At 36.6% G+C, this 24,413-nt stretch overlaps 8 protein-coding genes and 1 long non-coding RNA gene across 9 annotated transcripts; 7 read left to right on the forward strand and 2 right to left on the reverse strand.

Moving 5' to 3' along the window:
* Nucleotides 187-834, forward strand: LOC104768501. The gene is made up of 2 exons (XM_010492504.1): nt 187-619; nt 715-834. Exons 1-2 carry the CDS (start codon nt 227-229, stop codon nt 757-759), a joined length of 438 nt encoding a protein of 145 aa, XP_010490806.1. The 5' UTR covers nt 187-226; the 3' UTR covers nt 760-834.
* Nucleotides 870-2,784, forward strand: LOC104768502. The gene is made up of 2 exons (XM_010492505.2): nt 870-1,124; nt 1,220-2,784. Exon 2 carries the CDS (start codon nt 1,314-1,316, stop codon nt 2,631-2,633), a length of 1,320 nt encoding a protein of 439 aa, XP_010490807.1. The 5' UTR covers nt 870-1,124; nt 1,220-1,313; the 3' UTR covers nt 2,634-2,784.
* Nucleotides 3,101-5,494, forward strand: LOC104768504 (probable receptor-like protein kinase At5g47070). Its single transcript, XM_010492506.2, has 5 exons — nt 3,101-3,355; nt 3,780-4,186; nt 4,269-4,529; nt 4,616-4,738; nt 4,831-5,494. The coding sequence occupies exons 2-5, from the start codon at nt 3,815-3,817 to the stop codon at nt 5,338-5,340; spliced, it is 1,266 nt and encodes a 421-aa protein (XP_010490808.1). The 5' UTR covers nt 3,101-3,355; nt 3,780-3,814; the 3' UTR covers nt 5,341-5,494.
* Nucleotides 9,619-12,276, forward strand: LOC104768505. Its single transcript, XM_010492507.1, has 11 exons — nt 9,619-9,806; nt 10,292-10,683; nt 10,788-10,957; nt 11,042-11,115; nt 11,193-11,247; nt 11,336-11,410; nt 11,505-11,578; nt 11,658-11,706; nt 11,806-11,890; nt 11,992-12,048; nt 12,145-12,276. Exons 2-11 carry the CDS (start codon nt 10,302-10,304, stop codon nt 12,198-12,200), a joined length of 1,077 nt encoding a protein of 358 aa, XP_010490809.1. The 5' UTR covers nt 9,619-9,806; nt 10,292-10,301; the 3' UTR covers nt 12,201-12,276.
* Nucleotides 12,278-13,032, forward strand: LOC104768506. The gene is made up of 4 exons (XR_764244.1): nt 12,278-12,312; nt 12,412-12,496; nt 12,598-12,654; nt 12,751-13,032. It is a non-coding gene; the product is annotated as an uncharacterized LOC104768506 (long non-coding RNA).
* On the reverse strand, nt 13,152-16,802 carry LOC104768507 (cell division control protein 48 homolog E). Its single transcript, XM_010492508.2, has 8 exons — nt 16,626-16,802; nt 16,324-16,489; nt 15,790-16,018; nt 14,930-15,696; nt 14,608-14,829; nt 14,450-14,521; nt 13,717-14,358; nt 13,152-13,623 (listed from the first exon to the last, which is right to left on the reverse strand). The coding sequence occupies exons 1-8, from the start codon at nt 16,652-16,654 to the stop codon at nt 13,315-13,317; spliced, it is 2,436 nt and encodes an 811-aa protein (XP_010490810.1). The 5' UTR covers nt 16,655-16,802; the 3' UTR covers nt 13,152-13,314.
* On the forward strand, nt 17,542-19,157 carry LOC104768508 (membrane magnesium transporter). Its single transcript, XM_010492511.2, has 4 exons — nt 17,542-17,730; nt 17,835-17,887; nt 18,000-18,100; nt 18,903-19,157. Exons 1-4 carry the CDS (start codon nt 17,658-17,660, stop codon nt 18,988-18,990), a joined length of 315 nt encoding a protein of 104 aa, XP_010490813.1. The 5' UTR covers nt 17,542-17,657; the 3' UTR covers nt 18,991-19,157.
* On the reverse strand, nt 19,158-20,304 carry LOC104772104 (lectin-like protein). Its single transcript, XM_019241703.1, is given in 2 exon segments — nt 19,158-20,014; nt 20,016-20,304. Coding segments are annotated over 2 exon segments (813 nt in total). The 5' UTR covers nt 20,084-20,304; the 3' UTR covers nt 19,158-19,269.
* On the forward strand, nt 20,790-23,842 carry LOC104768509. The gene has a single exon (XM_010492512.2). The coding sequence runs from the start codon at nt 21,109-21,111 to the stop codon at nt 23,827-23,829; it is 2,721 nt and encodes a 906-aa protein (XP_010490814.1). The 5' UTR covers nt 20,790-21,108; the 3' UTR covers nt 23,830-23,842.

Below are 24,413 nucleotides of genomic sequence, written 5' to 3' on the forward strand. Positions count from 1 at the left end.
CCTTAAGCCTCGATGAACCTGGGTACGGTACTGACTGTAGAATTAATATAGATTATATTGTTTACGCTTAGCATGAAATGCTTTCTTGTCATAAAAAGTTTAGCATCAAGTGGTCTTATATATTGTATATATATTTCATGGATTAGCCTAGTTATCTACTCTTATCATCTCATGCAAGTTTCTCAAAATTTCTGACCATTTAAATTCTTTGGATCACATAACATTAATGGACTTCATCAACCATTCTCTTCCTTCTCGTCTCCTATGCCCTGCCGTACGAACCAAAAACATAACAGATGAAAGTTTCTTGGTTCAAGAGGAATCTCAGCTCATAGTTGATAATCCCTATTATATTTCTAATGATAAAGATGAAGATGATGAGTCTTCACATTCTCACCATCTTCTCCCTCTTATTGAGGGCAACAATAGAGAAACTACTGTAGCAAACATACAATTCACTGAAGGAAGAAAAGGATGTTGTGGGGCTTGTAATATCAACACCATCGGTACAACCTACTATTTTTGTATTGAATGTGACAAATGGTACCACAGAGAATGTGTCGAGTCTCCCTCTGTGTTCAAATCTCCTTATCATCCTAAACATTCTCTTCAGCTTCACGTAAGCCTTCAAAGTCCTCCTATGCTGGAATGCCAATGCCTAATTTCTAGTTTTTCCTTATGCTTAATTTACTATTGCAATATTTGTGATTTTAGTTTGGATCCCGTTTGTGCTACAAAACCGCCATTCATAAACTATAAGAAAAGGCATGAGCATACCCTATATTACTTCCCTAGGAAATCCAATTTAATGTGCGATGTTTGTAGAGGTGACGATAACGAGTATTTCATCTTCGTATGTCTNTAATGATAAAGATGAAGATGATGAGTCTTCACATTCTCACCATCTTCTCCCTCTTATTGAGGGCAACAATAGAGAAACTACTGTAGCAAACATACAATTCACTGAAGGAAGAAAAGGATGTTGTGGGGCTTGTAATATCAACACCATCGGTACAACCTACTATTTTTGTATTGAATGTGACAAATGGTACCACAGAGAATGTGTCGAGTCTCCCTCTGTGTTCAAATCTCCTTATCATCCTAAACATTCTCTTCAGCTTCACGTAAGCCTTCAAAGTCCTCCTATGCTGGAATGCCAATGCCTAATTTCTAGTTTTTCCTTATGCTTAATTTACTATTGCAATATTTGTGATTTTAGTTTGGATCCCGTTTGTGCTACAAAACCGCCATTCATAAACTATAAGAAAAGGCATGAGCATACCCTATATTACTTCCCTAGGAAATCCAATTTAATGTGCGATGTTTGTAGAGGTGACGATAACGAGTATTTCATCTTCGTATGTCTTCTTTGCGATTTCATGGTTCATAGAAGGTGCATCTACTTGCCACAAGTCATAAAAATATCTCGTCACAAACACCGTCTTTCTTTTGCTTTTTCTCTTTCGTTCGGAGAAATTATGGCGTGCGGTGTTTGTCGCAAAATAATTGCCGAAAATTATGGGGTATATACTTGCTTGAGAAACGACTGCATTTATGGTGTGCATACACAATGCGCGACGTCAGGGCTATTATTAGGAGCAATATGGGACGGAAAAGAGCTTGAAGGTGAACCGGAAGAAGAAGACGAGGAAAGTATTAAACCGTCGTTTGAGGAGATAAGTAACGGGATTATATTACATTTTAGTCATCCAGAACATCCCATGCGACTTGATGAAGATATCAAATTATGGCATGATGGAGAAAAATATTGTCAAGCGTGCATAGCTCCTCTATATGATGGTAAAGCTTACATATGCATGAAATGTGATTATGTGCTCCATGAAGAATGTGCATGTCTTCCCCGTGTGAAACAACATGCGTTTCATGCCCATTTACTTCATCTGGAACCATGTCGTAACCAAATCCGAACATGTCAATGTTGTTGGGTTAAGTCATGCGGTTTCAAATATGTGTGCTACAATACCAATATTCATGATTGTGACGGTTTCGTTTTAGATGTACGATGTGCTTCCATATCTGAGCCGTACAATCATCATCCTCATAGACATCCCTTGTTCTTTAATTCATCAAGAGGTGGATGTTCGATTTGTCAGGGAAGCCTAACTATATCGTTAACATGCGACGAATGTCGCTTATTCTTGTGTCTTGGCTGCGCCACTTTTCCGTACAAGGTGAGATACAAGAATCATGAACATTTACTCACCTTCTCATATAAAGAACTCAACTTTGGAGATGAGTACTGGTTTGGAAACACAGATGGAGTCTACTCGTGCGATCTTTGCGAGGAAGCAATAGTCCCATCTAGATTCTACAGATGCGAAGAATGTGAAGTGGCACTCCATATTGAATGTTTACTTGGGAAGGATTTATATATGAATCCTGGTTCAAGATTCACGTTATGCAACGGGAAAGAGTTCAATATTGTTGAAAACAATGCTCTCACTCGACCCATATGCACCGGATGCGGAAAACGTTGCAAATATAGAATGATGTTCATAGTATCACCTTCTGGAGATATATATTGTTCAACGAAACACTTTTATAGTGAGGACGACCAGCGGGCGGAACTGATTCAACAAAAAGAAAAAAGAGAACAAGGACATGTCAATTAATTTGATAATGAAGCTAGCGCCACGAGTTTGATCTGCACAACGAAAGAAATTATGAGAACATCAATGAAATAGGGGAAAGTCTCATTTACTTTATAATAACAGGAAATTGATTGTAAATATTTACGGTTTTTTTTTAAATTCAAATTTTTTATTGAGCAAATTCTTTTTTCTTTTCTGTCAACTAGTAGGCACAACTGGCTGGTCCATTAGCCAAATTCCTACATTTGTAAAAACCGGTATCCAGTGTGATTTCTACAAATAGATTTACCTCCTGCCACTAAATTTACTTCACAATTTTTTCTTTTTTTTTCTTTGTGTGTTTTTATTTGCCAATTGTTGCTCTCAATTATTATTTCATTGACCAAATTGTTAATTTTTTTGGGTCGACATGTATATATTAAATATATTATCATAAAAGCTTTTTTTAAAAAGTCGTCACAACAACCTTTGACTTCCTTTATCAGGCAGCCCTCCTCTCCTCTTTTGATTATTAGTCTTCTTCGTCAGCTCTTCTTGCTTCTTCCATCCATTTTTTTTTTGTTCAAAGTTCATTTCATTAGACTTACTAAATACATAGCTCCTACATTCCTATCTTCCTTTTCAAGCCAACAAATACTTCGCTTTGTGATTTTTAACGCTCTTCTTCTTCTTCTTCTTCTTCTGAAAAAGTTTTGATTTTTATTTATTTTTATTGGGTCTCTGTACATAAAAAGATCTCAAAGGTGAGTTTGTTTATTTCCTCCAACTTACTTTACCTTTTCTATCACAAAATATTCATACTTGTTGCAATTCTTGTTTAGGGAAGAACCAAAGGTTTAATCTTTACTATAAATTTGGCAAGTTAGGCCAAGAGTGTTTCTTGGTCTAAACTACAAAATTTAGGGTTCGTTACATCAATTTGGGGTTTTCTTCAATCTCTAATTTGATTCGACAATTCTTCAGGTTCCTTGATGTTACAGAATCTAGTCCTTTGTTTCTGATTAGTTTTGATTCAAAGATCAAATTTTTAGATTGAATCGAACAAATGAATAGTGTATTCGATTCTGAGTCTTCTAGTGTAGTCAAGTGGTTTTGGAGTTTCGATCTAATGCTACAATGTGCTCACTTTTTAGTTCGTTTGTGCATCTTTGTGTGTGTGTATATCAGTGGAGGAACCTCGGTGTTTCAATATCTTTACGAAGATGAAATGCTTCTTATTCCCTCTTGGAGACAAGAAAGATGAACAGAGAAGCCCTAAACCTGTTTCACCAACCTCTATCTTCAGTGACGTAAACAAAAGCGGTTCAGATTTCAGTCCCCGGGATGTCTCTGGAACGAGCACTGTGTCATCATCCACTGGAAGGAACTCCAACACGAGCATGTCAGCTAGAGAAAACAACCTTAGAGAGTTCACTATCAGTGATCTTAAATCTGCTACAAGGAACTTCAGTAGGTCTGGTATGATTGGGGAAGGCGGGTTCGGTTGTGTCTATTGGGGAACGATCAAGAACTTGGAAGACCCTTCAAAGAAAATCGAAGTTGCGGTTAAACAGCTCGGCAAAAGAGGGTTGCAGGTAAACGTTTCTTCACAGAATCTGTTAGTGTTCATTCATTCATCAAAGCATCATCATATAACTTTGGATATCATCATTGCAGGGTCATAAAGAATGGGTGACTGAAGTGAACTTTCTCGGTGTAGTCGAGCATTCAAACTTGGTGAAACTGCTGGGCCATTGTGCAGAAGACGATGAACGTGGAATCCAAAGGCTTTTGGTTTATGAATATATGCCAAACCAAAGCGTTGAGTTCCATTTATCCCCACGGTCACCAACAGTACTTACTTGGGACCTTAGACTGAGAATAGCTCAAGACGCAGCTCGGGGTTTAACATACCTTCATGAAGAAATGAACTTTCAGGTAAATGAACATGAAGACCTCTGTTTTCATTACTTAGCTCATCCGTTTCTCTCATCAGTTAACTATAAATATGTTTCTTTCTGTAGATAATATTCCGGGATTTCAAGTCATCCAACATTCTACTAGACGAGAACTGGAAAGCGAAGCTTTCAGATTTTGGTTTGGCTCGCTTAGGTCCTTCACCAGGGTCAAGCCATGTTTCTACTGATGTAAGTTTCTCACATTTTTCACATGATTGGTTTTTTGGTTCCTGAAATCATTGCAAAGATCAAGAAAGTTCTAATTTTTGGGGGTTTAACAGGTAGTAGGAACAATGGGTTACGCAGCTCCAGAGTACATCCAAACGGGTCGTCTAACATCAAAAAGCGATGTGTGGGGTTACGGAGTTTTCATCTATGAGCTCATTACAGGAAGGAGGCCGCTAGACCGGAACAAGCCTAAAGGAGAGCAGAAGCTTTTAGAATGGGTGAGACCTTACTTATCTGACACAAGGAGGTTCCGGCTCATAGTAGATCCGAGGCTCGAAGGGAAGTACATGATCAAGCCAGTGCAGAAACTAGCGGTTGTAGCCAACCTTTGCCTTGCTAGGAACGCAAAGGCGCGTCCAAAGATGAGTGAGGTGTTAGATATGGTGACAAAGATTGTGGAAGCTTCATCGCCTGGGGTTGGTGGCAAGAAGCCGCAGCTGGTTCCGCTTAAGAGTCAAGGAGCTTCTAGAGACGAGGAAGAGAAGAACAAGAAGGTTCTTGATGGTGGCGAAGGAGGTTGGCTGGAAAAGTTGTGGAACCCAAAGAATGTGAGAGCTTGTTGATACTAAGGCCAAGTCAGAAACAAATTATAAATACTGTAATTTTAACAAACTTGTGAGTTTTCTTACATTTTTTTTTTATTTTTTACTAATTTTGTTAATTTTATTGTTTGGTGTGATGTTTCCATATTAAGCTTATGAAACGATCGATTTGAAATATTATGATTTTAGGTACTCACCTGATACTCTAATAGCAGCAAGCAACAAAGTGATCAAACACAATGAAACCAAACAAAACTAATGGGCTTTTTGGGCCTTTGGTCACAACTTAATAAGTTTATGATAAGCCCATTATAAAAGGTCATACGGTCTAAATTATGTAACATCTTCTTGCCCAACCTTATGGTTTCCCCCAAAAAGTATTCATAAAATTGAGGTCCGTTCGAAATTACGAAGGCGTGTGTGAATATTATTGATTCACAAAATGAATGCATTATGCATTAATGGATCAAGAGACACTCGAGTGTATGACTTCCGTTACAAATTCATATGCATAAACATAATTTATGCCTAGTATCTATCATCATAGTCATATTTTGTTTACTTTTTAGAATTCGAGATTTAAATGAAAGTAACAGAAGAAAAAAAAGGCATCAAATTGTTCCTTTTTTACACAATAAGTGGAATGATATTGATAAGATTGCATTCAACTTATCTGTACTAACAATGGCAAACAATTTGACTTTTGAAGCATTGATTTTGGATGAAAACAGGGGAAGCCATTAAATTTAGAGCTTTTAGTAAAACTATCATAGCATCTCAAGATTATAAGAAGACGAGTTTCATAAAAAGTAACGTGAAAAGCGAATAGTATGTAAAAAAAAATATAAATATATATATATATAGCTTAATTGGTGTTTTAAAAACAAAAAAAGCCCGATTCATTGATTGCTTTGGTGTAAACGAACAGAAGGAAGAATAAAAATACTCAATTGAGAGTTAATGATTCACATAGTAAGTTAAGAAAAAAATCATATAGAATATAGTTATAGCATAACAAAACATAACATATACAGTACCTTAAATTACATAATGGTACTTTGAAAAAAAAACCCTTGCTACATTTGAAAGCATATGTCAGTTTGTACATCTCCTGGATAATACGAAACACACTAAATACTCTTACAACAGTCACGCTAAATGCTAAATTGCTAATCACGTATTACTTCCTTTATCGAGTAGTATTAACTAGATTTATTTATCTATTTATATGACATGATAGGTTTTTGAACATAGAGTTTATATGAAACCACACGACGCGCTTATATATTTGGTTCTCAACTATGATTGTTAGAAGTTAGAACAATGCTGCATGCATGTTGCTTGGTAGATTTCTGCTCTATGAAGTATCAACTACCATATATGATAGTAACATTTATTCATATTATTAAAACTCTATAAAATAGTGCATTGACCCTTTTTGAAATGGACTATTTAAGTTATATATAGTATTCGACTAATTGACATGTAACATATAAATATATAATATGCGCATAGGATAATTGAAAGAGAGTGGCTATTTGCTAATGGCTACATCAGCATAATCTTCAATCTTCACAACTACTACTAACGTTTATAAAAAAAACACACCATAATAACGTATGCGCTTAATCAAATTTTGCTACCTAACAAAAACAAATTGTTTCTAGTTATATTACCCACAAAAAAAACTGGCTTTTGGGTTTCTCAAATCATTCATGACCCATGCCATAAATTTTTTAAATATATACCATATTATCATAAAGCTGATGCAATATAAATTGACTATTTTTCCTCTTATTTTATTATTTGCAAGCAATTTGACGTATTTTATTTCGATTAAACTCATTTACATTATTTTATAGTATTGCTCATTAGTATAGATCTCATTACTGCATGAATTTGTCAATCTAGGTTTTAGGTTTATACTTTATAATATTGAATAATTTTAAAATAAATTGAAGCATTCGCAAAAGCATCCGTATGATNAATGAACTGAAAACTAAATGAATGCAACTAAAATGAAACAGGAATGAAACAGGACAATCACAAATCATAAACAAGAATTCTGGGGATGAACTCGAGCAAGCACTCGACCGAGTGTAGGTCGAGTACAGGGTCGAGCTAGAATAATCCGGAAAACAGAGCAATGCTAGAAAAACAGAGCAACACAAGAACGAATCAAACAACACGCAAGCAACAGGATTAAGACTAAGATATCAATAAACAAAGAAGACCTTGAGGAGGGATTCATGGGCTAGACTAATGAATTAGGCTATCACACTTTGGCCAACAAATCTCAAGCAAAGCTTTGAGCCAATCTCTAGACACATTAATCTAAAACAAGCTTCTTCCACTCTCATGGTAAGAATCAATCAAACCTATGCATTCGCAAAGCATCCGTATGATTCATCATCATTCACCGTGAGAACATAGAACCTGAACCTAGTTCATTTATTATATATGACCTAAGAAAACTTTAATATTCCCAAGAAATATTAAAATATATACAAACTTTTAAATATCACGATTAAATCAAACAAAGGGGGCTCTGCCTGAAAGAATTGAATTCGAAAGTTTTTGGAATTCAATAAATTGAGTTGGTGCCACGTGGAATTCTTACACTGACACAAAAAAGAAAGTAGTAATTTATTGGCGCCGGATATGATTGGGAAAGTAATTAATCAAAACTATACAGGCAGCCATGTGTTATTATTTGGACCCATTTGCTTCTTTAAGAAAAAAATTTCTACAATTTTAGCCTAACACGAGTTATTAACATTTGCATGCTAATCCTTCCTTAAATGCTCATTAACTACAAAGTTAATTTTTGGGGATTTGGTAAAGACCTGAAAATATTACACGTTTAAAAACCTCCAATTTTTCAATTCAAATTTTTTTAGATCTATCTTTTTACAGGATGTCCCAGTAAACCTGAAAAGTCAGAATATTCAATCTAATCACACAAACAAACATCAAACTTTAGTTTGGTGAAAATTAATGATAAAGCCATTCGATTTTACTTTTCAATTTGAACAAATATAAACTTGATATATTTGTTGTCAAAAAAAAACAAAAAAAAAACTTGATAAATTTAATAGATTCCAAATCAAATCTATTTATAATAAGAAAATAAATTAGAATCAGAAACTAGATTCTACGCCCCCTGATTAATAAAAATCAAGGATTTTGCTAATCAAGTAGATTAATAATTCTTAAGTATACACCTCTTTGGAAAATGCTCTCACAACATTAAAGAATGAATGAATTAAAAAAAGAAAACAATAAATATAACAGATGAAGTCATGACCGTTCGTATTAATGATCCAACGGCTACAAAATCAGGAATTGCATATAAATATTGAGTGGCATTTTGCGCGTTTTCTCATTTTCCTTTTCTTTTAATTTTAATTGTTTTTTCTTCTGGGTTTCTTTCTCTTTCTCAGAATCGAAAAAGGCAAAAACTTTATTTTTATTCGAATCATTCTCGATCCTTTTTTTTTTTTTCTTTTCCTTCATCTTCTTCATTCATCCGCCAAAAAAAAAAATTGAGTCTTTTCAGAAGAAGAAAGTTGCGAAAAAAGAAACAAACCCATTTGAAATTATGTTTATTTCCAAACTAAATTCTCAATCTTTCTTCCTGAAATTCTAAAAAAAAAAACTATTTTTAGTAAAAAATTCAATCTCGTCTTCAAGTTGCAGAGATTTAGTAAGTGGAAAAAGGTGAGTTTTTCAGCTTTTGATCTAACTTCTTCTTCTTCTTTCAACCCATATTATTATTGTTTTCTCAGATCTGGATTCATAGTGAAAAAATCGTTCCTTTGAGTTCATCACTAAATCTCCAAGTTGGTTTGGTTCTCTTTGTTTGTCTCGCGATTTGAAATTTTTGATTGTGATAATGACTTGNGAATCAGAAACTAGATTCTACGCCCCCTGATTAATAAAAATCAAGGATTTTGCTAATCAAGTAGATTAATAATTCTTAAGTATACACCTCTTTGGAAAATGCTCTCACAACATTAAAGAATGAATGAATTAAAAAAAGAAAACAATAAATATAACAGATGAAGTCATGACCGTTCGTATTAATGATCCAACGGCTACAAAATCAGGAATTGCATATAAATATTGAGTGGCATTTTGCGCGTTTTCTCATTTTCCTTTTCTTTTAATTTTAATTGTTTTTTCTTCTGGGTTTCTTTCTCTTTCTCAGAATCGAAAAAGGCAAAAACTTTATTTTTATTCGAATCATTCTCGATCCTTTTTTTTTTTTTCTTTTCCTTCATCTTCTTCATTCATCCGCCAAAAAAAAAAATTGAGTCTTTTCAGAAGAAGAAAGTTGCGAAAAAAGAAACAAACCCATTTGAAATTATGTTTATTTCCAAACTAAATTCTCAATCTTTCTTCCTGAAATTCTAAAAAAAAAAACTATTTTTAGTAAAAAATTCAATCTCGTCTTCAAGTTGCAGAGATTTAGTAAGTGGAAAAAGGTGAGTTTTTCAGCTTTTGATCTAACTTCTTCTTCTTCTTTCAACCCATATTATTATTGTTTTCTCAGATCTGGATTCATAGTGAAAAAATCGTTCCTTTGAGTTCATCACTAAATCTCCAAGTTGGTTTGGTTCTCTTTGTTTGTCTCGCGATTTGAAATTTTTGATTGTGATAATGACTTGAGTTAACAGTGTCTAATTTAGGAAATAATGAAGATGATTGGGAGAATTTTGGAGTAAAACAACATTGTTTTGTGTTAGTTCTTTAGAAGTCACATTTTCGTCTTTGTTGAAAAGTCTCTGTTGTTTAATTTCCCAGTCAATGTCCCAGAGAGGTCTCCCAAGAGTTACGCAACTAAACTCTGTGTATATTAATTGATTTTTGGAGTGTTAACTAAGTCATTTTTGTTTTGTTTTGTTTTGAAGAAAAGGGCTATTTGATTTTGATGGATAAGATTTTTTTGATTTCTTGATAACGTTTTCAGGTTTTGAAAGATGGTTTCACATGAAGAGAACACAAGTATTGTCGAATGGTTTCTTGGTCCACATCCATACACGTATCCTCCTTATGGTATTGAGATGATTCATGATGACGATGATGAAGTAGCTAATCATCATCAACACCACCAGAGCGGTGAGTATTACAGAGATTATGAAGATCGTCGTAGAAGTGATGTAGATAATGATGAGATCATTGCAAGAACTCTCCAAGACGAACTTTTGCAGCTTGAAATCGCTGAAAGTAATGATTATTCCCATCATCAACAACAACAGCAACAACAGCAACAACATCAGCAAGAAGGTTATACTAACAACTATAGTAATAACAACAACGAATATGCTTGGAATGATCAGTCTGCTGTGGATTATTCTTCAGGTTATTCATTGAACTAGCTCTTCCAATGGTTTTATGCTTTTCATGTGTGTGGTTATGGTTTTTTTGGGATTAGATTACTTAGATGTGTTTTTTGTGTGTTGTAGAATGGGTAGGAAATGATAATGATCAAGATGGGAGGAGTGATGATTCGGTAAATGTCTTTTCGTGTTCAAGCCCGAGTGACACGGATGAGTATGTGTACTCGTGGGAATCAGATCAATGTGATGCTGATGGTGAATTTGGCAGGAGACTTAATCAAATGGTTCCCATTCCGGTAAGTACACTAGAGAATCTGTTATGTTTAAATTGATGTTTATATGTTCTTTTCGTTTGAGAATCAATCATAATTTATATGCAGTATATACCCAAAATAAATGGAGAAATACCTCCGGAAGAAGAAGCAGTTTCAGATCATGAAAGACTTCGGAATAGGTATGTATGTTTGCTCATTCTATGTTTTCCATCATATGTAAACAATTCTTGATTCCATTAGTTTCCCATCGTTTCAGGTTAGAGATGTTTGACTTCACCGAGGTTAAGGTTCCAGGAGATGGTAATTGCCAGGTAAACTTCTTCTTAAATTTCTGGAAGACTTAGATTCTTACTCATCATTTTGAATCTTGAATCCTCCCTCCCAACTTTTTCTTTTCAGTTCCGTGCTTTAGCTGACCAACTGTACAAAACCGCAGATCGTCATAAACATGTTAGACGACAAATAGTAAAACAGGTTTGATGATCTTTTTGCTCTTGAGAATCTTTACAAGCTCCCACAAGTTGCATGAACTCATTTTTATTTTTGCGATGTTCATCTCCTGGTTTAGCTCAAATCTCGTCCAGATTCTTATCAAGGATACGTTCCTATGGACTTCTCTGAGTACCTAAAAAAGATGTCTCGGTAAAATCTCTTCTCCTAGTCAACTCCATAACTTAGCTGCCCTTCCTTTGTTAAAGTTTAGTGTTAAAATTTGAAACAGGAGCGGCGAGTGGGGTGATCATGTGACATTACAGGCAGCTGCAGATGCGGTATAAATTCTTAAACTTGTAAAAAATATGAGCTGATCTTCCTTTACTTTCCTCAGTTCATAGTTAAATCAGTTTTGGTGAAACTTTTTAACATGGCAGTATCGGGTGAAAATAGTAGTCCTAACATCATTCAAAGATACATGTTACATCGAAATTCTTCCTACCTCCCAAGAATCCAAAGGAGGTAAAGAGTTTCTTTATTCTTTCACTGTAAATTTGCTTGTCTGTACCTCTCTCTTCATGGGTTATTACAGTGATCTGTTATTTTGCTCTTGTATTCCGCAGTAATCTTCTTGAGCTTCTGGGCAGAGGTTCACTACAACGCCATCTACTTAAACAGAGGTAACTTCAAGAAACCTTCTATTTCATAGACTATGTTTTTGCTTCTTTCCTCCTCTTCATCTTAATTCTCTTCTTTTTCATATTTTTGGTGTTCAGATACATCTGAAACAGAGCTACAGAGGAAGAGAAAATGGTGGCGTTTCGGAAACTAGACAAGGCCATGGATCATCATCAGCAACTGGGTTATATTAATATTTTATTGACTTGAGAGAGGGATGTTCTTTGATANGTGATCATGTGACATTACAGGCAGCTGCAGATGCGGTATAAATTCTTAAACTTGTAAAAAATATGAGCTGATCTTCCTTTACTTTCCTCAGTTCATAGTTAAATCAGTTTTGGTGAAACTTTTTAACATGGCAGTATCGGGTGAAAATAGTAGTCCTAACATCATTCAAAGATACATGTTACATCGAAATTCTTCCTACCTCCCAAGAATCCAAAGGAGGTAAAGAGTTTCTTTATTCTTTCACTGTAAATTTGCTTGTCTGTACCTCTCTCTTCATGGGTTATTACAGTGATCTGTTATTTTGCTCTTGTATTCCGCAGTAATCTTCTTGAGCTTCTGGGCAGAGGTTCACTACAACGCCATCTACTTAAACAGAGGTAACTTCAAGAAACCTTCTATTTCATAGACTATGTTTTTGCTTCTTTCCTCCTCTTCATCTTAATTCTCTTCTTTTTCATATTTTTGGTGTTCAGATACATCTGAAACAGAGCTACAGAGGAAGAGAAAATGGTGGCGTTTCGGAAACTAGACAAGGCCATGGATCATCATCAGCAACTGGGTTATATTAATATTTTATTGACTTGAGAGAGGGATGTTCTTTGATATAGTCCCTTCGTAGAGAGAGAGGATGAACAGAGCTCATAGCTTCAAAGTCTTACAATAATATTATTTTCTTCTTTGAAAGAAAGAAAATTTATCTGCCCCAAAAACAGAATTAACAAATCAAATAAAAACAATACACAACATTTTGATCATATCCTTGTTCGGCTAATTAACATCCCAAATTCTAACAGTTCCAACGATTATCTTTTCTCTAGTAGTATATGTTATTATATGAAGGACATTAACCTTAAGAAACTGATCAAGAGCATCGTGAAGAAAATAAACATCGAAATAATTTGCTAAAGTGAGCTTTTGAGTCATGACAAAAGCGGAGGAGTTAACTGTATCATCCCTCTTGACATCATTCAAAAGATCACAACTTTTAAGTTAAAAGAAAATTAAAAAAAAAAAAAACGATCACTGTGAGAGGTAATCTAACTGTAGAGATCGTCGTCATCAGCTGCAGCAGTAGAAGTGGCAAAGGGATCAGCGGCTGCAGTACCAGTAGTGCGTCCGGCAGCAGCGGTTGGATTAAACCTGAACTCAGATCCAAACCCTCTCGATTGCTGCAGCGTCTGAGCAAAAGCTTGGTACTTGCGGATATCAGCATCACTCACACTTCTCCTTGCGTATTTCATCGACTCTTCGAAATGAGCAGCTCGAATCTCTGAGACTTCATCATCCACCATATCTTCCTCCATTGCTTCTGGATTCGCGCTCCTTCTACGCTCTTTCTCAATATCCTGAGGAACAAAAAAATGGTCAGGATTAAAACGAATTGGCATTAACGGTTGCTTACTCAAGTTTCAGTAGCTAATAATAAACAAATATCTGACCTTTTCGATGTTTTCTCTGATTGCGTATTTGCAAGCTCTCTGGCAGATCTCAGTGATATCAGCACCACTGAATCCCTGGGTGTACTTAGCGAGTGCAGTCACATCTACATCTTTAGCAACAGGAGATTTTCTCAAGCAGGCCTTGAAGATATTGAGACGTGAATCTTCATCAGGTAGAGGAATGTAGATAAGCTGGTCGAGTCTTCCAGGTCGAAGAAGAGCTGGATCGATGATATCAGGTCTGTTAGTTGCTCCAATAATGAACACCGTCTTCTTTGCGTTCATTCCATCCATTTCTGTCAGAAGCTGATTCAACACTCTATCAGCTGCACCGCCTGCATCACCCACACTGTTTCCTCTCTGAGTAGCAATGGAGTCGAGCTCATCGAAAAACAGAACACAAGGAGCAGATTGACGAGCCTTGTCAAATATTTCACGGACGTTGGCTTCACTTTCTCCAAACCACATTGTGAGAAGCTCAGGTCCCTTGACACTGATGAAGTTTGCTTGGCACTCGTTTGCTATAGCTTTGGCTAGAAGGGTTTTCCCACATCCAGGAGGACCGTAGAACAGAACTCCCTTTGATGGAGACATTCCAAACTTCTCGAACTTCTCTGGATGCTCCACAGGGTATTGAACAGTCTGCATTAACACAAAAACAAAAATTGATTAGATAAGTTCTTAAAAATGAAACAATTTGGAACCAAGCAAAGCATGTAAAAACAATTTTTACCTCCTGAAGCTCTCTTTTAACATTCTCAAGACCTCCAATATCCTCCCAGGAGACATTTGGAACCTCAACAACCTGTGAAATAAAATGCAATTGTTAGAATCGAAACCGGATATAAGAAACATGTTATGATACTTGTACAAGCAAGAATCAACACTTACAGTTTCGCGAAGTGCGGATGGGTTGCTGTTTCCAAGAGCGGTGTGGAAGTGTTCATTAGACACCGCCATGGAATTGAGGATTTCGGCATCAATAGAGTCATCTTCCAAGTCAATCACATCCATCTTCTCTCTGATACATTGAAGGGCAGCTTCAGTACATAGAGCTGCAAGATCAGCTCCAACATATCCATGTGTGTCATGGGAGATTCTTTCTAGATCAACCTGTTTAAAAGAAAAAGAAAAAAAAAAACTTTAATAAACACTGCAACAAGAAAAAATATCAAAAGAACTTGCAGAGATGCTTAATTTATAGAAAACTTACATCTTCAGCTAGCTTCATGTTCTTCGTGTGGATCCTAAGAACTTCAAGACGTCCAATTTCATCGGGAACACCGATATCAATCTCCCTGTCAAATCTTCCAAACCTTCTCAAAGCTGGATCAATACTGTTGGGGCGATTTGTTGCTCCCATAACAATAACATGAGCACGAGATTTCAGACCATCCATAAGCGTAAGGAGCTGAGAGACAATCCTCCTCTCAACCTCTCCATTTGTCTTGTCTCTTTTTGGTGCGATAGAGTCAATCTCATCAATGAATATGATAGAAGGGGCATTCTTCTCAGCCTCCTCAAATGCTTTCCGGAGGTTGCTCTCACTCTCACCAGCCAGTTTCGACATGATTTCCGGTCCATTGATACAGAAGAAGAACGCTCCGGTTTCATTAGCCACAGCACGAGCGATAAGAGTCTTCCCGGATCCAGGAGGTCCGTATAGCAGAATACCCTTTGGTGGCTTCACACCAATTGATTTAAAGAGTTGTGGATGCCTCAAGGGAAGTTCAACCAATTCCCTAATCTGAGCCATCTGTTTCCTGACACCACCAACATCGTCATAACCAACCTCATCAAGCCTTTCTTCGTCTTCCCTCTTAATAGGTTCACCCTCACAGAAGATCTCTGTATCTGGAGCCACCACACAGTACTCAGCAGGATCAGTCTCGATAACTTTGAACTCCACACTCCTCATTCCTCCTCTTACTAGGAAAAGATCTCCCTTCCTCACTGGGCGGTAAGCCTCCAGGAAGTAAGCTGTTGAAAAAAATCAATTAAAGTTCAGCAAACAATCAAAAGTCAAGCTAAACAATGATATGAAAGAGAATCAAAGAGTTCAAGCAAACTTACGTTTAAGAAAAGCATCAAAAAGGTTTCCAGTAACACCTTCAACAGTATCATCAACCGGCAATATGTGAACACGGTTTCCATACTTGACATCAGGGCATTGGTGAACAGAAATAACATCTCCTAGCCTAACCCTCAAGTTAGACCTTACAACCTTATTCATTCTGATCTTGGGTTCCTCACATGTTTCATCAGCTAGGGCAATGCACACAGTGTCCTTCCTCTTCTTACCCTGCAAAGCCAAAACCCAATCAAGTAAGTAATCACAGAGATAAAAAAAAAAACCAATTCTTGTAACCCTAACTGTATGTGTTTACAAGATCATACAAAGTAAAAACATCTTAGCACAATTGTGGACACAAAAGACAAGTCACATAAGAATCAATAAGCCAAGCAAGGAAAAACCCTAATTCGGTAAACCAACATTCAATACTTTACAAGTAGTCTCAAGAGGGACACAGGACCAACAACAAAACCCAAAGCATAACACAACTTAGTACTCAATAAAAAGAGTTTCGAGTAAAACAAAACCCTAACCTTGATGAGAATTGTATCGCCTCGGAAAAGCTGGAGCTTTTCCATGGTGGCAGGATGAAGCGAGACAACAGAGTTGTCATCGTTAATAGCTTCATCAACAACAAGTCGGTTAGGAGACTTCTTCCTCTCGAGAATCTTAGTACTGAAATCCTCCTTCTTAGGTTTCCTGAAACCAAAAAAAAACAAGCTTAGATGAGATCAAACTAAAAAAAACCCTAATCCTAATATCGAAGCAACCCAAGTAAAAAAAATCAAAATTTTATGATCGGGAAACGAGAATCGAAAGATCTAGGTGTACTTACGAGTCGGAAGATTCTGGTTTGTTAGACATAGTTGATAGACAAAGAGAGAGCTTTTTAGAAGAAAGCTGCGAAATTTGTTACTAGAGAGATCGATTAGACGATGATGATGATGAATGAGAGATAATGAGGAGATCTCAAGGGCAGCTGCTTTCGGGATTTATAGCCCTCTGTGATTTCCTTCTTGTTGGAAAAAGAAGCGGAACTTATTATTTTCCTTTTCTTTTCTTATTCTTTTACTAATCACTAAACGACCCCTAATCTTTTAACTTTTATCTCAAATCTTTCCTATATTTAGTTATGATAATTAAAACACCCATATTTGCTTCAATTCATATCAATTAATTTACATTATTATAGTGTGATAAGGGTACCTAAATTGTATTAAAAAAAGTTATAGGAAAAGTTGAAAATAAAAGTAAAAGAGAGAGGTGAGGAAGATAACAGAATTTACATTTTTTTTTGGTGATCACAAACCCAAGAAAGGAATAGAATATAGAGCAAGCTACATATGTTTATTTTCCTGTTTTTTCAATATAGAAATTTGTATATCTTACAATTTATTTTATTTGTTTTTTCCAATTTTTTTTAATATCAAAAATAGAAAAACCTCATATGTCTAGAACATTCTTATTTTATCAAAAAAAAACTTAATGTTGCAAAAAAAAGAGTTATCAAAATCTCATCCAATTTAAAATATTAATTTCATAAATGGTTATATAAATCTTTTTGTTATCATTATCTCGAATATACCGTTGAGTTCATAAAAAATATCTGTGACGTCTAGAACATTCTTAAATTTTAGCACTACGCGGCGTTTTTAGTGATCTCTTAGATATTAGACGTTGCGCCGTTTTCACTTTCAGATATGCGATATTATTATAAACTACATGCCGTTTTTTGTTAACTCCACTGATCGTCGTCTTCTATTCTAATTCGATCCTCGACGGAGAACACTCGACGAGAAAAATCCAGATCGGGAATCAAACTTTGAGAAGAAAAAAAAAAAAAAAAGAGAATTTCGAATTTCTAAAGATGAATTTAGGGTTCGTAGTTGGAGTTATCGGCGTTCTGATTCTCTCCCATGCTGCTTATTCAACAATCCAATGTATGTCAACTCTTCACAAATCCAGTTCCAATTGAGTCAGATCTACTTTGCTTTTTTTTTGAGATAGTATCTTGAATTGGGTTTCTCTTCTTTGTTTGTTTCAGATAGAGGATTGTTGAAGATCATGGAGGAAGAGTTTTCTCGACCACCGATGAATGTGAGTTTATTATATATATAAAAAGGTTTCTCTTTTCCTCAGTTGTCTATTTTGGAACTTTGTTAGCAGTGATTATGCTTTTGATATATGTCTTGTGATTTGATTTCTTAAGGTTCTTTTGGAGCTGATCGTTGGACTAGCTCTCTGTATGTGGGCTGCTTTGACTTTCCCTGGGAAATTTCTCTCGATCCATCCGGATTCTGATGAAAACAGGTTTGTGATCATATGTATCTCTTGAACTCTCTGTTGTGTATCAGTGTTGATCAATCTGAAATCATGTTATCTAGTGAGTGTTTTTTGCTATTGGCTTAGGATGTTCTGTTCTAGAGATGTTCCTAGAGTCTAACATTGATGCCTTAGTTAAAGGATGGATTTTTTTCTCTGTTCGTAAATTGTTTGAGTTTGGAATAGAGTTACCGTGTCTTATAGAGACATCTTTTGGTTAGATTTGGTCCAGTTATTGATTTTAATCATGCGAGTTTGCAATGTCTAATGAATATGTTTTGTGAAGATTTGTGGATTTGTTTGTTCATGATCATTTTAAGGAACTTTTGTTCTAGAGATGTTGAGGGTCTTGCTTTGATGTTTCTTTAGCTCTCTGTTGTATATCAGTGTTTATCAATCTGAAATTTGGAAATTTGATAGTTAATGTTTTTTTCCATTGATTGAGAATGACCAAAGACCCATGTTTATGGATAAGAAACGCGTCTTCTAGAGATGTTGTACCTTTTCAGCATTGATGTTTAATTTACTAGTATTTTGTGTAGCTAAGGTTGTCTAACATGCTGGACATTCAAATTGGTCCAGTTACGGTTATGGGTTACAAGAACTTGAAGCAGTTCTGCACCTAACTCATTCGATCAGTTTAGATTTGTTTCATTGGCTTTTTATTCACCCTATGGTTCCTTCTACATGTCACAGCCTCTTTCTCACCTACCTTCTTATACATTATGGTTCTTGTATTGGTTGGGAGTTCGTATATCTTTTGTTAACTGATTATTTCAAATTTTTACAGGACGGTTTCTTTACCGGATAGCTCTGAGTTCATGATATTTAACCACCGTGGCAGACTGTTCCCACCACAGATCGACATGAAGTTTTAATTTTTTTTATCACACTGTTTAGTCAAACATTGATGTGTCTAATGCTCTATGAGATGTATCCATTGAAATTCTACCTTTAAGTAAACTACTCTGCTTTTCATCAATTTTTGATTCTAGGAAAGCGTCTGTGTGTTTGGGTCTCTATTTGGAATCTTAAAATCAACAAATGCACAACAAAAAGGCATAGTATATTATTGTCAAATACAATGCTTTTTTCTTATTCATTCCGGTTACCAGTTTCTGATACAAGAGAAAAAAGCATAATCGAACAGAACTGGTTTAGGTTCTCTTGGCACTGTTCTGGAAGGTCCAGCTCCAAATGTCGTGACGCTCAACGCCACGGCCCATGGCACCGGAAAAACCAGGGTGCATTTTTTCAAGAAAAACCTTAGAGAGATCTAAATGGGCAACGATCAAAGGCTTCTTAGGTTTCTTAACGTTTTCTGGCGCCAGAGTGACCGTAACCTTCGAGTTTTTATACTCAATCCAAGCCTTGTACCTCTCTCCATTGCTCAGCTTGACCTCCTTAAACGAATAGAGTAGACTTTTCCCAATTCTTGTCTGAACCCAATAACCAGCTTTAGCTGCAACAATGGAAGAAACAGAGTTGATATTTATCCCGACATGGTTATCATTAATGTCTCCAAAACTCTTGTCCTGAAAAACGTCGAACTCGACAGCAAAGATGTGGTTATTGGGGTTGCCATTGTTGGTTTTGTTGAAGATCCCGAGAAATCCAGCGGGTCCAGGACCGCTACTCTCAATAGAGGGGACGACAACGAAAGCGAGGCCGTGACCAGGGGCGGGTTTGACGCGAGTAGTAATGGAGAAAGTGAAAGAAGTTTCAAATGGATAAGGAGGAGAAGAAGAGTTTGAAGAAGGCTTGAAAGGGACAGGAGTGGACCAAAGACTTTGGCCGTGAGAGAATGGGTTTCCGTCTCGGGTCATGGAGAGAGCTCCGGAGCGGCTGACGCCATCAGAAGCAGGACCAAGCTCAGCGTCTCCAAGGAAGACCAACTCTGAGGTTGACGGCGGAAGTGGTGTGAGCTAAGACTAGCAGAGCAAGAAAACAGAGTTTATGAATCTGCTGCATTGTGTTATTGTGTTCCTGTAAGTGAGAGTTTGAAAGACTGAAGTCGAAAACGTGGTTGATTTATATATAGAAGAATAAACTTAAGAGCTCTATTACATGATTTCACGTTACATGACGTCAAGTAAACGCTTCACCTACAAGATTTTCCTTATTCCTTTGACAAAAATTGAGCTCGACCAAAACAACTGATCGTTGCTAAATGGAAAAAAAAAAAGAAGAAAAAAAAAATCATTGAATGGTCACATCAGTACATGACATAAACGCCAAGTAAACGCGTGAAGGCACTGTTGTGAATTCACTCATTGAGCAAGTGTATGAATGAATAAATTTACAGCTTTACTCTGTCAGAAAGAAGGATAAGGAAAAATTCTAGTGGGTCTTTAATTCTTCTTTTTTCTAGTGGGTGGGTCGAAGGGGGAACCAAAATATTAACGTCCTAGAAGTGACCACTGCAAATGGCTTAATGCGGATAAAATTTAGCTATCGTCAATTTTACCCTAGCAGATAAAATTTGAGAAGTTATCCAAATTTCTGCAGAAAATTTTTTTCATCCTAGCAGATAAAATTTGAGAAGTTATCCAAATTTCTGCAATATATGTAATCATTGTGATGTTGTTATTTGTTTTTTTTTTTGTCTTAAAACTCAAAATTGATCATTTTGTTTTTTGTTTATATGAAAATCATGTGAAAGTTGCATACTACTAGCATATAGGCCGACACCTAAAAATAAATAACTCGTATATAAATCCTAATCTTTAAATCCTTCGTTGACTTTGCTTAACGCTCGGACAGCTTGTAAAGTTTAAGATGATATCGTGCTTTATGATTTTAATTATCTTAAAAAAATAAGACCAATTAAGACAAAACGCACTTTAATGTGATCTGATTTGGTCTTTATTCAATAGAGAGATCGACATGCAAAAGTGTCCGTTCGAGGGTCTTCTATGTTCTAACTCATCAACAAGACTCGAACAAACTCAATACCATTACCACTCTCTGTCTCTCTCCATCTCTCGGAATCGTCCATGGGTTCGGAATTGGAGCTATTAACAGCCATTCGTAAAATAAAATATGTCTTAACTTGCCCACCCGGAGATGAGGATGAAGAATGGGCGAAGCAATGGAAGTTCATACCACTCATGATTCAAATAATCTCCCTGGTGAAGTCAATGGATTTGGATTCATCAGAACCGGAACCGGAGTCGAAGCACCTCATATCCCTCATTAACCAAACAATCTCAGTCGGCAACTCTATACCGGATTCACTAGAACCGGAATCCCAATTGGTATCGTTTGTGACTCGATCGATCCCTCTCATCGGTTCCATGGAGGACTCGTCGGATGAGCCGCCACAAGAGCTGACGTCACTCCTTTGTCAAATGTACACGTTTTTAAAATCTGTGAGTTTTTTAGCGGCGGAGGATTCAGAGCTTTCATCACTCATTCTTCAGATCATCTCTTTCGCCCGCTCCACATTACATAAGATGAAGAAGGAGAAGAAGTTGTTATTACCGGACCCAAAGCAGCTATTACCACTCATACAGAATCTAATGTCTCTCACCGTCTATGACTGGAAAAGTACATTGCCTGATAAAATGAAGTCAAGGCTCGTAACAGCCATTATTAGAATCATCACTCTGCTCAACTCTACCAATTTAAATTTGGATTCACTGCAGAACCAAGAACCGGAGCTGACGTCACTCATCTCTCAGGCCATCTCACTCTTCAACTCTATGGATTTTGATTCCTTGCCGGATACGCTAAAGGATCTCATATCATCCCTTTTTCAACTATATATGCATTCCATCTCTTCTGATTCAGATTCAGATTTGGAATATGCCCTGGAGGATTTGAATGTTATGTTACTCCTTGATGAAACACTGAAGTTGGAGCCGGAGCAGGAGCTCATATCACTCGTTCTTAAAATAGTCTCTCGCGCCTTTTTTATCTATCCGGGTTGGAATAAGCTTCTTTGTTTATGCCCTCAAGTACAATTAAGATTGGAACAAGGAACGTTTCGAGTGATTGAGAGGACCACCAATTACAACAAGCTGACGTGCCTCCCTCCACAGTGGGTAATTTTCAAGTTTGCTAGAGACGGCGTACAAGCTTCCCATTTTCTCTGTGAGGGTTGCAATGGCAAGGATCATCAAGAATATGAAAAGGCTCCTGTTGAGATCAAACACTCTCTTCATCCTAAACATTCTCTTCAGCTTGTTTCCTTTGAGGACAGGGAAACCAGGAGATTTCTTCCGCTTCTCACCTTGGACTTGAAGGATAACGAAAACAGGGCATGTTATTGCTGTGATGAGTTTCTCGAGCAGGTGTTTTATTACTGCTCCGCTTGTGATTTTGCTATTCGTTTTGCTTGTGTGCAAAAACAACCACGTCTCTTCCCTATGGACCATCCCAAGTGGCACGAGCATACACTTGCTTTGTTCCCAAGTCAGGCTCCCTTTCCTTGCAACCTTTGTGCCTTGACACATTCATCAAGCTGTCCTTTCTATATATGTCCCCCTTGTGACTTTGTGGTCCATCAAAGCTGTCTCAACTTACCACATCTCATAAGGATATCTCGACATCCTCATCGTATCTCTTTCACCTATTCTTTCGACCAAGGAGATTGGTCTTGTGGTGTTTGTCGCAAAAAGATGGATAATGATTACGGGGGCTATTCTTGCGTCAAGGATGGTTGTTCCTATGCGGCTCATTCCAAGTGTGCCACACAAAGCAATGTGTGGGATGGCATAGAACTTGAGGGAGTGCCTGAAGAAATCGAAGAAGAACTTGAGCCATTTGTGACGATAAGTGATGGAGTCATACAACATTTCAGCCATCAACATCATCATTTGAGACTTGATGAGAACACGGATAGAGAGTACGATGAGGATAAGCTATGTCAAGCATGTGTCATGCCAATCTATTTCGGTAACTTCTACTCTTGTATGCAATGTGAGTTTATTCTACACGAGACGTGTGCAAATCTTTCTCGCAAATTATATCACCCGATACATCCACATCTACTCACTCTAGTGGAAAAATATGAAGGTTTTATGGGAAATAGTGAAAATAAATGTACAGCTTGTTCTCGCGAGTGCAAAACTGGTTTCTTCTATGAATGCGGTGAAGAAGGATGTTCTTTCCATCTACATGTGCAGTGCGCCACAGTTTCTGAGCCATTAGACCACGAAAGTCATATGCATCCTTTATTCTTAACATCCAAACCGGGAGAGCGAAGAATTTGTTCGGTTTGCAAAGAGACAGAGTCAAGACCTTCTTCCCCTTCCACAGATGAAACATTCAATTGCATTGAGTGTGACTTTGTTTTGTGTTTCAAATGTGCCACTTTACCTCAAAAGGTGAGGTATAAGTATGATAAGCATATGCTTACTCTTTCTTATGGGGAGGAGACAACTCAGACAAGTACCATGATGATGTCTTGGTGTGAAGTCTGCGAGCTGGCAATAAATCATAAGGAGCGGTTTTACGCGTGTGATGAGTATTGTTGTGTCACACTACACGTTGAATGTATGCTTGGAAAGGACTTATATATGAAGGCTGGCTCAACGTGGAATATTAACGACCAGTGTCGTCCGATACATGTTCTACCCAACAATCAGCACATGTTTCGACCTATTTGTTACGATTGTAAGAAGCGGTGTCTACACAAATTAGTTTTTTTATTGGACCCTGAAATAGTATTTTGTTCCATATTTTGTTATTGGCAGATGTTCCTGAATGAATAAGAGGGGATTTAATTTGAAGAACAAAAAAACCGAAAAATTGAATTCCGTATTCTATATTATTCATTACTTTCTATGTTTTTATTTAAGTAGCCTGAAATAAAATTGAATACCGTTTTCTATTTTATCATCCTAACCAATACAATTTGAGAAGTTATCCAAATTTCTGCAATATATGTAATCTAATTATGTTAAGAGCTCTGTGCATAATGCTATGCCAGTATTTTAAAATTGATTGTACACTACTACACTACGTAACCAAAACTCAAAATTGGGCATCAATAATTTTGTTTTGTTTTCATGTGAAAGTTGCATAGGCCGAGACCTAAATAACTGGTATATATAAATTGACCTTACATAATATTTGTTAATGACCTCTTAAATATTGACTGTTCAGGTTTCTAATTTATCTAAATAAATAAGACCAAGACAAAGATCCACAAGCTACGGGTCAGAAAATATAAAATTCAAAATGCGTGTGAAAAGATCCACAAGCTACTGTTTGTAATATTAATAACATACACATTAGCTATGGGTGGACATATGGTATGGTTGATATGCCAACTTGATGGTTCTTGAAGTGCGTT

Source organism: Camelina sativa, chromosome 20, assembly GCF_000633955.1.
Source record: "Camelina sativa cultivar DH55 chromosome 20, Cs, whole genome shotgun sequence".
In the NCBI taxonomy this organism is placed as follows: domain Eukaryota; kingdom Viridiplantae; phylum Streptophyta; class Magnoliopsida; order Brassicales; family Brassicaceae; genus Camelina; species Camelina sativa.